Source organism: Oryctolagus cuniculus, chromosome 6 (assembly GCF_964237555.1).
Source record: "Oryctolagus cuniculus chromosome 6, mOryCun1.1, whole genome shotgun sequence".
Classification (NCBI taxonomy): Eukaryota; Metazoa; Chordata; class Mammalia; order Lagomorpha; family Leporidae; genus Oryctolagus; species Oryctolagus cuniculus.
Genome location: NC_091437.1, coordinates 142,338,365 through 142,351,337, shown reverse-complemented (window position 1 = coordinate 142,351,337; position 12,973 = coordinate 142,338,365). Strand labels below are relative to the sequence as shown.

The 12,973-nt window shown below is 41.1% G+C and overlaps 1 protein-coding gene across 2 annotated transcripts in view; it reads left to right on the top strand.

Moving 5' to 3' along the window:
* Positions 1–12,973, top strand: part of EIF3H (eukaryotic translation initiation factor 3 subunit H) — a 121,096-nt gene that overhangs the window by 27,097 nt on the left and 81,026 nt on the right. For both annotated transcript variants that reach the window (XM_002710740.5, XM_051843998.2), the window contains exon 2: positions 6,006–6,162. In XM_002710740.5, the coding sequence (XP_002710786.1) occupies positions 6,006–6,162 (157 nt within the window). The remainder of the gene's footprint in view (positions 1–6,005; positions 6,163–12,973) is intronic.

Below are 12,973 nucleotides of genomic sequence, written 5' to 3'. Positions count from 1 at the left end.
GCAGAAGGTGGCCCAATTCCTTGAGCCCCTGTACCTGTGTGGTAGACCTGGAAGAAAATTCTGGCTCCTGGCTTTGGATCCACTCAGCTCTGGCTGTTGTAGTCATTTGGGGAGTAAACCAGCAGGATGTAAGACCTCTGTCTCTCTCGCCCTACCTCTTTAACTCTTTCAAATAAATAAAACCTTTAAAAAATAATAATTTATGAGAGGCTAATGCTGTGGCATAGTGGGTAAAGCCACCGTCTGCAGTGCCAGCATCCCATATAGGTGCTGGTTTGAGTCCTGGCTGCTCCACTTGCAATCCAGCTCTCTGCTATGGCCTGGGAAAGTAGTAGGAGGTGGCCCAACTCCTTGGGTCCTCTGCACCCACGTGCAAAACCCAGAAGAAGCTCCTTGCACCTGGTTTTGGAGCCACTCAGCTCCAGCCATTGGCTGCCATTTGGGGAATGAACCAGTGGATGGGAGATTCCCCCCCGCACCCCCCCCCCCGTAATTCTGACTTTCAAATAAATAAATCTTAAAAATAATTTATTGAGCACTTACATGGCAGACTTTGTAAAATACTCTGTGCTCATTATTTGATTTATTTTTAAAAAATTCTTATTTGAAAGAGTTAAACAGAGAGAGCAGAGGGAGAGAGAGAGAGAGAGAGAGAGGTCTTCCATCTGCTGGTTCACTCCTCAAGTGGCCGCAATGACTGGAGCTGTGCTGATCCGAAGCCAGGAGCCAAGAGTTTCTTCTGGGTCTCCCACATGGGTGCAGGGGCCCAAGGACTTGGGCCATCTTCTGCTTTCCCAGGCCATAGCAGAGAGCTGGATCAGAAGTAGAGCAGCCAGGTCTTGAACTGGCGCCCAATATCTGTTTTTTTTTTTTTTTTTTTTTTTTTTTTGTTTTGTTTTGATTTTTGTTTTTGGACAGGCAGAGTGGATAGTGAGAGAGAGACAGAGAGAAAGGTCTTCCTTTGCCGTTGGTTCACCCTCCAGTGGCCGCCACGGCTGGTGCGCTGCAGCTGGCCTACCGCACTGATCCGAAGGCAGGAGCCAGGTGCTTCTCCTGGTCTCCCATGGGGTGCAGGGCCCAATCACTTGGGCCATCCTCCACTGCCTTCCTGGGCCACAGCAGAGAGCTGGCCTGGAAGAGGGGCAACCGGGACAGAATCTGGCTCCCTGACTGAGACTAGAACCCGGTGTGCCGGTGCCGCTAGGTGGAGGATTAGCCTATTGAGCTGCGGCGCCAGCCTGGTGGTAACCATATTGTCAATAATGATATAAAATGGCTACATTTTACAAATTAGAAGATTAAAACTTCAAAAAATTAAATAGCTTTCCAAGGAGCACAACTAGTAAATGCTGGAGCTACAACTCATACCCATTCTTACAGTAGAGAGATCTTTCCTACAGAAATGTTAAGGTTTGTGCATTTTCTTCATTTTTAAAAAAAGATTGATTTTTTCAAAGAGATTTATTTCACGTTGTTCAAAAGGCAGAGTAACAGAGAGAGGGAGAAACAGGGAGAAAGGACTTTCATCTGCTGGTTCACTCCCTAGTTAGCCACAACGGCTAGTGCTGGGCCAGGCCAAAGCCAGGATCCAGGAGCTTCTTTTGGTGGTCCCTTGTGGTTGCCAGGGCCCAAGTGCTTGGGCCATCCTCTGCTGCATCTTCAGGTGCATTAACAGGGAGCTGGATCAGAAGTAGAGCAGCTGGGACTTGAACCAGCACCATATGGGATTCCAGCATTGCAGATGGTGGTATATAACGCACTGTACCACAATGGTAGCCCAAAGAGATTGATTATTTCAAAAGACTGACAGGACTGGCATTGCTCTGTGACAGCAGCATCCCACAGGGGCACCGGCTCTAGTCTCAGCTGTTCTACTTCCTATCTAGCTCCTTGCTAATGGCCTGGGAAAAGCAGCGGAGCACAGCCCAAGTGTTTGGACCCTTGCTGTCCATGTAGAAGAACCTGATGAAAGCTCCTAGGTACTGGCTTCATCTTGGCTCAACCCTGGCTGATGGGGCCATCTGGGGAGTGAACCAGCAGATGAAAGATCTCTTTCTCTCTGAGAGAGAGAGAGAATGACAGAATGACCCCGAGAGAGGGAAGAGCTAGACAGAGTGAGAAAGAGAAAAGAGAGATCTTTTACCCATCTTCTGGTTCACTTTCCAAATGCCTATAACAGCCAGGGCTGGGCCAGGAGCCAGGAACTCCATGGGGATTTTTCCACATGGTGGAAGGAACCCAAGTACTTTATCCTTTATCATCTACTGTTTCCCAGATGCATTAGCAGGAGGGTGCTTTGAGGGTGGATCAGCTGGGACTGGAACTGGCACTCTGATATGGGATGTGAGTGTTGCTTAACCCGCTGTGATACAATGTAAGCCCATCCTTCATTTAAGAATATTGAAGGTCTGCCAGTCCTGTCAGTTGGTGTTCTTTTTTTACTGAGCTATTTCCCCTGCTGATTGCTCTCCTCCAGAGATCTGTATCTTATTGTCATAAAGGATTTGCTGTACATCTTTTACTAACAGATTAGTATTTATTATTTTTAATTAAAACATTTTTTTCTTTATTATTGATGTAACAGTGAGTGAATGCACGATATTGCTCTTACTTCCCAAACTATTGATAAACTTCCCAAACACCTGCAACACTTAGGGCTGGCCCCTGAGAAATCAGTCCGGGTCTCGCACTTGGGTGACGGATCCACATATTGGCCATTACCTATTGTCTCCCACGGTGTGCCTTAGCAGGAAACTGGAATTGGGAGCAGAGATGAGACTTGAACTCATGCACTCTGCTGCATGATGTGGCTTCCCAAAGAGAATCTTAATCTGTAGGCCAAATGCCTGCCCTTATTACTAATTGATTACTTTAATTATCAGTTGAGTTACTGATAGAAAAATCAGCATCTTGTTAAAGTATACATACAGGCTTTGGAACTTGCCTGGTTTAAATGCTGACTGCCAATTCTAGATGGCCTTTAGCCATTGTTTCTTCTCTGGGTTCTTTTGCGTAAAAGTGCCTTTCTCCGAAGGTGGTTGTGTGAATAACCCATGTAAAAGTAGGTAGAATGTTACTTGGTGCATAATGTTCAATAAATGTGACTTGTTACTGACTCATAATTACTATTCCTGTTAATGTATTTGGGATGAACACTAATCAATAAAGTACTAATAATTTGTTATTTTGTTGTTAGGCTTAATTTCTCTGTGAGAACTTCTTGCATTTTAGGCTGTGTTGCTATTTAGGTCTTCAGGTCATGGGCTTATGTTAAACATCACTATTGTTAACAAGTAGGTGCTGAGCAGTAGTCAAAGCACTTTCCATATAGTAACAATCCTATGTTGTAAGAATTATTAGGAATGGTTACCATGAACTTTGACATTAACTGTCTATGCAGTCATACACTGTAGTGTCTCCTTTGTCTTTGTGTGAATATTTTTTTAAAAAAGATTTTTATTTATTTGAAAGAGTTATGGAGAGAGGTAGAGACAGAGGTCCTCATCTGATGCTGGTTCACTCCCCAAGTGGCTGCAGTGGCCGGAGTTGAGCCAATCTGTAGTCAGGAGCCAAGAGCTTCTTCTGGGTCTCCCAGGTGGGTGCAGGGGCCCAAGGCCTTGGGCCATCTTCTGCTTTCCCGGGCCACAGCAGAGAGCTGGATCAGAAGAGGAGCAGCAGAGACTAGAACAGGTTCCCTTATAGGATGACAGTGCTTCAGGCCAGGGCTTTAACTCGCTGCTCCACAGTGCCGGCCCCTTTGTGTCAGTCTTAAAGAAGACAGTCAAACAAGAGTTGTTTATTCCAGTAGCGATTATTCAGTGTATCTCTCTGGTTGAGGAAAATTAGGCAGTACTGGATACCAGGTTTTTTTTTTTCTTTCTCTCTCTCTCTCTCTCTCTTTTTTTTTTTTAACCTATAAAGAGTGTTTAATATAGCAAATTGGATATGGGCTAATACCCAGGCCTTCCTAGTGAATGTATGACTGGGCATGCTCCTCTGGATCATAATTTGTCTTGCTATTCAAAATCTGAAAATTTTTTTATAGAGAGAGCTTTTATTTAATAAGTACAAATTGCATAGGTACAACTTTTAGATTATAGCAGTTCTTCCCCCCATACCTGCCCTCCCCCCTATACTATCCTACCTCCTACTCCCTCTCTCATCCCATTCGTCATTAAGATTTATAATTACCTTTATATGCAGAAGACCAGCTCTATACTAAAAAGATTTCAATAGTTTGCACCCACACAGACACACAAAGTATAAAGTACTGTTTGAAGACTAGATTTACCGTTAATTCTCATAGTACAACTCATTAAGAACAGATGTCTTACATGGGGAGCAAGTGCACAGTGACTCCTGTTGTTGATTTAACAATTGACACTCTTATTTATGATGTCAGTGATCACCCAAGGCTCTTGTCATGAGCTACCAAGGCTATGGAAGCCTCTTGAGTCCACAAACTCTGACATTATTTAAACAGGGCCATAATCAAAGTGGAAGTTCTCTCCTCCTTCTTTTCACTGAGATCTCACGGAGATCTTTCATGTAGGTCATTTTTTGCCACAGTGTCTTGGCTTTCCATGCCTGTAATGCTCTCATGGGCTTTTTAGCCAGACCAGAATGCCTTAAGGGCTGATTCTGAGGCCACAGTGCTGTTTAGGGTGTTTGTCATTCTATGAGTCTGTTATGTGGCCTGCTTCCCATGTTGGATTGTTCTCTCCTTTTTAATTCTATCTATTATTATTAGCAGACACTTGGTCTTATTTATGTGATCCCTTTGAAACTTATTTCTGTCTTTATGATCAGTTATGAACTTAAACTGATCACTTTAAGTTGTAAGATGACATTGGTACCTGCCAACTTAATGGGATTTGGAGTCCAACGGCAAGTTTTTAGCTTTACCTTTAGGGGTAAGTCTGAGGGAATGTGTGCTGAACTGTACATCTCCTTGCTCTCTTGTTTCCACTCTTCTTTTTAACAGGGACCAATTTTCAATTGGATTTAAACACCTAAGAATAATTCTGTGTTAAGTGAAGAGTTCAACCAGTGGTATTAAGTAGAAAAAGAAAATACTAAAAAGAATAAAATAGTAAGCTGTTCCTTGACAGTCGGGACAAGGGCTGATCAAGTCATTGCTTCTCATAGTGTCAGTTTCATTTCTACAGATTTCTTTTTAGGTGCTCAGTTAGTTGTAACCTATCAGGGAGAACATATATTTGTTCCTTTGGGACTGGCTTTTTTCACTCAGCATGATGTTTTCCAGATTCTTTCATTTTGTTGCAAATGACTGGATTTTATCATCCATATCAAGAAGTTACCTTCCTGGGGGCTGGTGCTGTGGCACAGTGGGTTAAAGCCCTGGCCTGAAGTGCCGGCATGCCATATGTGCACCGGTTCTATAGTCCCAGCTGCTCCTCTTCTGATCCAGCTCCCTGCTGTGGCCTGGGAAAGCACTAGAAGATAGCCCGAATTTGGGCCCCTGCACCATGTGGGACACCCGGAAGAAGCTCCTGGCTCCTGACATCAGATTGGTTCAGCTCTGGCCGTTGTGGCCATCTGGGGAGTGAATCAATGGATGGAAGACCTCTCTCTGTAACACTGTCTTTCAAAAAATAAAAATAAATCTTTAAAAAAAGAAGTTACCTTCCTGTTAATAGGATAACTTTCCCAGTGATACCTCAGGCTGAAGGAGGTGTTGTTTGATTTGCCTGAAGGAACGCCTGGATACTAGACTCTTTGGGGAGTGTTGAGTTAGGGATTGTGAGTGTAGTACACAGATATTTTTGGTATATCTTCAGACTCCGGGAGTTTCATATTTACTTTTAGATTATGGGAGCTTTATTATTATATAACGGTAAAGGAAATGGTTTGTAAGGCATTTGTTTAATCCTATGTAGTTTTGTGTTTTTGCAAATCCGCTAATAATTGCTTACCTGTTTTTCTTAGAAATAAAGGATATAAAAGGAGAATGATTTTTAAGCCCCTTTCTGTATTTCTTTTAGGTGGTATTAAAGATAATAAAACATTATCAAGAAGAAGGTCAAGGAACTGAGGTTGTTCAAGGAGTGCTTTTAGGACTGGTTGTAGAAGATCGGCTTGAAATCACCAACTGCTTTCCTTTCCCCCAGCACACGGAGGATGATGCCGACTTTGATGAAGGTAAGGGTTTTCATCTCATGTGTTTTCTGCAGTGCATACAAATGTGTAGTAGTATCAATCTCACTGTAAACTTTGACCATTTGTTACCAGGCTAGCCTCATTCATTTGATTTCTGAGCTTCTTGGAAAAGTTACATAAATTTTGGGAAATGAAGATTATATCATAAATTTCATCAGTTTGACCTTTGCCTATTTGGGATTTGTGATTCTGATATGTAGTACAGCAGTTACCCTTATTATCTGAAGAGGTTATATTCTAATACCCCAGTGAGTGTCTGAAACTATGGATAGGACTGAATCCTAAATGTACTCATGTGTTTTTCCCTTTAAGCACATCGGTAATACAGTTTATAAATTATATAAACTTTTTTTTTTTAAGATTTATTTTATTTATTTGAAAGAGTTAGAGAGAGAGAGAGAAGTCTTCTATGCGCTGGTTTCACTCCCCAAATGGCTGCAGTGGCCGGAGCTGTCCCTATCTGAAGCCAGGAGCCAGTAGCTTCTTCTGGGTGTCCCATGTGGGTGCAGGGGCCCAAGGACTTGGGCCATCTTCTGCTATCCCAGGCCCTAGCTGAGAGCTGGATTGGAAGAGGAGCAGCTGGGACTAGAACCAGAGCCCATATGGCATGCCAGCACTTCAGGCCAGGGCTTTAACCCGCTGTGCTACAATACCTGCCCCAAATTATATAAACTTATTTAATTTATCGATGATAAAGTTTGACATATAAATCAGGCATAGTAAGAGACTAACAACAGTAACTAATAATAAAATAGAGTAATTATAGTACAATACTATAATAAAAGTTATTTACCACTTGTATATTTTTTCTTTCTGGAATTTTTCCGATTTAATATTTTTGGACCACAGTTGACTGAAGGTAACTGAAACCTCAGAAAGCAAAACCATGGACAAGGTGGGGTTGTTGGATAGAGGTTGTACTGATGCTCACTTTTTCATTATGAAGTCAGCTTGCCAAAGTGTGAAGAACATGGACCCATCATTATGTATACAGCATCCATTCTCTTCTCTCCAATTTTGAATCACCCAGTGTTTTTAAGATTGATTTATTTGAAACGGAATTACTTAGAGTTATCAAGAGATACCTTCTGTCTGCTGATTCACTCCCCTAAATGGCTGCAATGGCTGGTGCCTTGCCAGGCCAAAGCCAGAAGCCTGGAACTCCATCCAGGTCTTCCATGTAAGGGGCCTGAACACTTGGGCCATCTTCTGCTTTTCCAGGCACATCAACAGGGAGCTTGATCAGAAATGGAGCAGCCAGGACTTGAACTGGCACTCATATTGTATGCTTGCATTGCAGATGGCCACTTACCCTGTTGTGCCACAATGCTGGCCCCTCCCCAGTGTTTTAGAAGAGATGAGTTCAGCTGTCTGCTTCATAAAGAATATTCTCAAGCATTTCAGAAGCATTTGTTTCTCTACTGCAGTTAGTCATTGTTGTGTCAGCAGAGGCCTCTAGTAATTAAAAGCTCACACCAAAGGCATACATTTTATGAGATTATTTTAAAATCTAGTTGAAAATAATTTATCAGTTGTTTGAATCTTCAAGACTTTATTGTGGTGAAAAGCACCAGGCACCATTTTTTTTTTCTGTTTAAGTTTGTCTACTTTCAATAGCTCATATAAGTGGAATTGTACAGCGTTTGTCCTTTTTTTGTGTGTGTGACTGGCTTATTAGTGTAATATCCTCAGTGTTCATCCATGTTGTGGCATGTGATACGATTTCCTTTTATTTAAGACTGATTAATCCATTGTATGTGTATATCATATTTTCTTTATTTGTCTGTTGTTGGACATTTAGGTTGCTAACACCTTATAAGTGTTGTAATAATTCAGTGAACATGGTATTCACACTCTATGAAATCCTGTTTTTAAGTCTTTTGGATATTTACTCAGAAGTAGTATTTTTTTTTTTTTAAGATTTATTTATTTACTTGAAAGAGCTACACAGAGAGAGAAGGAGAGGCAGAGAGAGAGAGAGACAGACAGACAGACAGAGAGGTCTTGCATCTGCTGGTTAACTCCCCACTTGGCCACAATTGCCAGAGCTGTGCTGATCCGAAGCCAGGAGCTTCTTCTGGGTCTCCCACATGGGTGCAGGGGCCCAACGACTTGGGCCATCTTCTACTGCTTTCCCAGGCCCTAGCAGAGAGCTAGATCAGAAGTGGAGCAGCTGGGACTCGAACTGGCACCCACATGGGATACCAGCACTGCAGGTGGCGGCTCTACCTGGTATGCCACAGCACTGGTCCCAGAAGTAGTATTGTTGGATTATATAGTAATTCTCTTTTTAATTTTCTGAGGTACTTCTAAACTGTTTTCCATAGTAGCTGTACCATTTTGCTCTGTTCCTACCTAACCATGCACAAGGATCCCATATTTTCAGCATGCTCAGAAATACTCGTTATTTCTTGTGGTTTTGATAATGGTCATCTTAATGGAATGAGCTGGTATCTCTCTGAGGTTTTGTTTGGTCTTTTTCTGATGATTATTGATGTTGAATATCTTTCTGGACATAGTTGTCCCTTAGTATACGAGGGATTTCTTCTAAGATTCCCCTCTCAGATATGTCTGAATACTTGCATCTGTAGATTGTTTATGCTTAATGCAATGTATGTGCTTGCCGTGTAGTTTTCATACTGTTTTGATAGGGGAATAATGGCAAGAAAAAGTCTGTGCATGTTAAATACAGATCCAGGTTTTAGTTTTGTTTTGCTTTAAATATATCTGCAGTTGGTTGAACATGTGAATGTGGATGCAGAGGATTTATTGGGCTTTTTTGGTGGTTGGTATCTTCTCTGGAGAAAAGTCTACTAAGAATCCTTGTCATTTTAAAATTGGATTTTTAGGATTTTCATCACTGAGTTGAAGTTTGTTGTAAATTTTGGATATTAATGCCTTATCAGAGAATAGTTTGAAATATATATATATATTCTATTCCATAGATTGCCTTTTCTTTCTTTCTTTTTTTTTTTTAAAGACATTTATTTTAAAAGGAGAGTTACAGAGTGAGGTAGAGACAGAGAGAGAGAGAGGTCTTCCATCTGCTGATTCACTCCCCAAATGACTACAACGACCAGGGCAGTGCCAGGCCAGAAGCCAAGAGCCAGGAGCTGCTTCTGGGTCTCCCATGTGGGTACAGGGGCTCTGCTGCTTTCCTAGGTGCATTAGCAGGGAGCTGGATTGGAAGTGGAGCTGCCAGGACTGAACCAGCACCAGTATCACATGCTGGCACTGCAGGCTGGGGCTTTAATCCGCTGTGCCATATTATCAGCCCCAAAGGTTATCATTCATCCTTTTCATCCTGTTGTTTCCATTGCTGTGCAAGTTTTTATATTTGATACAGTCTCATTTGTGTGTTTTTGCTTTGCTGAATCTGTTTTTGGGGTCATAACTGAGAAGTAATTGATAAATCCAGCATCATAAAGCTTTTCTCCCATGTTTTTTCTCCCCCTAATAGTATTATAGTTTCAATTGTTAGTTTCAGTCTTTAATCCATTTTGATTTAATTTTTATGCATAGTATAAAATAAGTATCTAGCTTCATTCTTTTTCATGTGGATAGATGTAGTTTTCACAGACCCATTTGGTGAAGAGACTGTACTTTCCTCATTCAGTGTTCCTGGCACTCTTGCTGAAAATCACTTGACTGTATATGCCTGGGTTTATTTCTGGGCTGTCTGTGCTACCCCACTGTTCCTTCTGTCAGAATCTCTTGTAGTATGTTTTTCTGAAAGTAGACAGTGAGGCCTTCAGTTTTGTTCTTATTTGAATTTATTTTAGCTATTTGGGGTCTCTTGAGATCCCATATGACTTTTCCAATTGATTTTTTTTTAAAGGTTTCTACTAAAAATGTCATTGCAGTTTTGATAAGGATTACATTTAATTTGTCAATTACCATTGAATAGTACTAACAATCTAAGAAAATGATGTTTTCCAATATATGAATATGCCTATGTCTTTATTTAATTTCCTTTTTTTAAAAGATATATTTATTTATTTAAAAGACTGAGTTAGAACATGAAGGGTCTCTGTGAGTGAGACGCCATTGGAAAGAATGGCCCATCAAAGGATGTACTTTTCTCTGAAGGGAGGATTGAACTTCCACTTTGCTTATGGCCTTGTCTAAATACTGTTGGAGATTAAGGACTCAAGAGGCTCCTATAGCCTTGGCAGCTCATTTCAAGAACCTCAGGTGATCACTGACATCATACATAAGAGTGTTGCTTGCTAAATTAACAACAGGAGTGACTGTTCACTTACTCCCCATGTAGGACCTCTGTCCTTAATGAGTTATATTCTGAGAATTAACTGTTTAACTTGTTCTCAGTTTTTTATATTTTGTGTGTGTGTTTGTGCAAATTGTTGAAATCTTAGTATAGAGTTGGTCTTCTGTATATAAAGTTAATTGAAAATGAATCTTAATGGAGAATGGGACTGGGAATGGGAGAAGGAGGAGGAGTTGGGGTGAGAGTGAGAGTGAGGGGGCGGGTATGGGGGGAAGAATCACTATATTCCAAAAATTGTGCTTATGAAATTTGTGATCATAAAATAAAAGGTTTCTTTGGAAAAAATAAATAAATAAATGAACAAATAAAGTCCATTATATAAAAAAAGGCAAAGTTAAGAGACAGAGAGAGAGAAATCTTCTATCCACTGATTTATTCCCCAATGGCTAGAGCTGGGCTGGTCTGGAGCCAGGAGCTTCCACTTGGTCTCCCATGTGGATGCAGGAACCCCAGCACTTAGGCCATTCTCTGCTGCTTTCCCAGGCACATTAGCAGGGAGCTGGATCAGAAGTGATCAGAGCTGGGACTCGAACTGGTGTCCACATGGGATGCTGGTGCTACAGGTGGCAGCTTTACCTGCTACACCACAGTGCTGGCCCCTGTTTATTTTCTTTTCTCGTGTTCTGTAGTTTCAGTTCACGAGTCTTTTGCCTCCTTGGCCAAGTTTATTCTTAAGTATTTTATTCTTCATGATGCTATTATAAGGTAGATTCCTTTCTTAATTTCCTTTTCATTATTTTCTATGTAATTTTTAAATTTTTTTTACTTTTTGTTTTAAGATTTTTTTTTTATTTATTTGAAAGGCAGAGATACAGAGAGAGAAGGGGGGAGAGAGATTGAGATCGAGAGAGATCTCCCATATGTTGTTGGTTCACTCCCCAAATGGCCATCACAGCTGGAGGTAAGCTGATCTGAAGCCAGGAGCCTGGAGCTTCTTTCATGTCTCCCATTGAGGGCAGGGGCCCAAGCACTTGGACTATCTTCTGCTTTCCCAGGCACATGAGCCAGGAGCTAGATCAGAAGTGGAGCAGCCAGGTTTTGAACCGATGCCCATGTGGGATGATGGTGCTGCAGGTGGAGACTTAACCTTTCTTTACACCACAGTGTTGGCCCCTAAATGAGTTTTTTTTTTTTTAACTTTTATTTAATGAATATAAATTTCCAAAGTACGATTTATGGATTACAATAGCTTCCCCCACATACCGTCCCTCCCACCCACTACCCTCCCCTTTCCCACTCCCTCTCCCCTTCCATTCACATCAAGATTCATTTTCGATTATCTTAATATACAGAAGATCAGCTTAGTATACATTAAGTAAAGATTTCAACAGTTTGCTCCCACACAGAAACATAAAGTGAAAAATAATAGATGATTTTTTAAATGATGATGAAATCAGATCAGACCTATTGTCATGTTTAATCCCAGTGAGAGTCAAGTTGGGAGTTGATAATTTCTTTTTTTTTTTTTTTTTACAGAGGATCAGTTTAGTATGCATTAAGTAAAGATTTCAACAGTTTGCACCCCCATAGAAACACAAAGTGAAATATATTGTTTGAGTACTCGTTATAGCATTAAATCTCAATACACAGCACATTAAGGACAGAGATCCTACATGAGGAGTAAGTGCACAGTGACTCCTGTTGTTGACTTTACCAATTGACACTCCTGTCTATGGCATCAGTAGTCTCCCTATGCTCCAGTCATGAGTTTCCAAGGCTATGGAAGCCCTCTGAGTTCTCCGATTCTTATCTTGTTTAGACAAGGTCATAGTCAAAGTGGAGGTTCTCTCCTCCCTTCAGAGAAAGGTACCTCCTTCTCTGAAGACCTGTTCTTTCCACTGGGATCTCACTCGCAGAGATCTTTTGCCAAAGTGTATAATTTGGGACATGCTCAAGCTGACTTTCCCCAAATGGTAGAGTTAGAAACATACCAGGGGATTCCAATTCAATCCCATCAAGGTGGCATGTACCAATGCCATCTCACTATTCCAAGTGATCAATTTCAGTTCACAATTGATCATAATGAAAGGACTAAGAGTCAAAGGGAGCACATAAACAAGTCTAGTACCTGCTAACACTAACCGATAGAATAAATAAAGGGGAGAGTGATCCAACATGGGAAGTGAGATACTCAGCAGACTCAGAATGGCAGATGCCCTAAATAGCACTCTGGCCTCAGAATCAGCCCTAAAGGCATTCGGATCTGGCTGAAAAGCCCATGAGAGTATTTCAGGCATGGAAAGCCAAGACACTCTGGTAAATGAGTTATTTTTATAAACCATATGCAGAAGTGCTGGCCCTCTGTGTAACTTTGAACTGATCGATTTTAACTTTGATAAAATGTTAATCATTCCATTTGACTTGGCATCTTCATAGTAGTTGAACATAAAATAAATGCAAAGTATATTCTTGCCAAGATAATTCCTTGATACTGCAGTTTGTCTTTAAATGAGTTTTTTTTTTTAAAGTAGTACCTTTAGATTATAACCAGGGCCACTTTTGTTC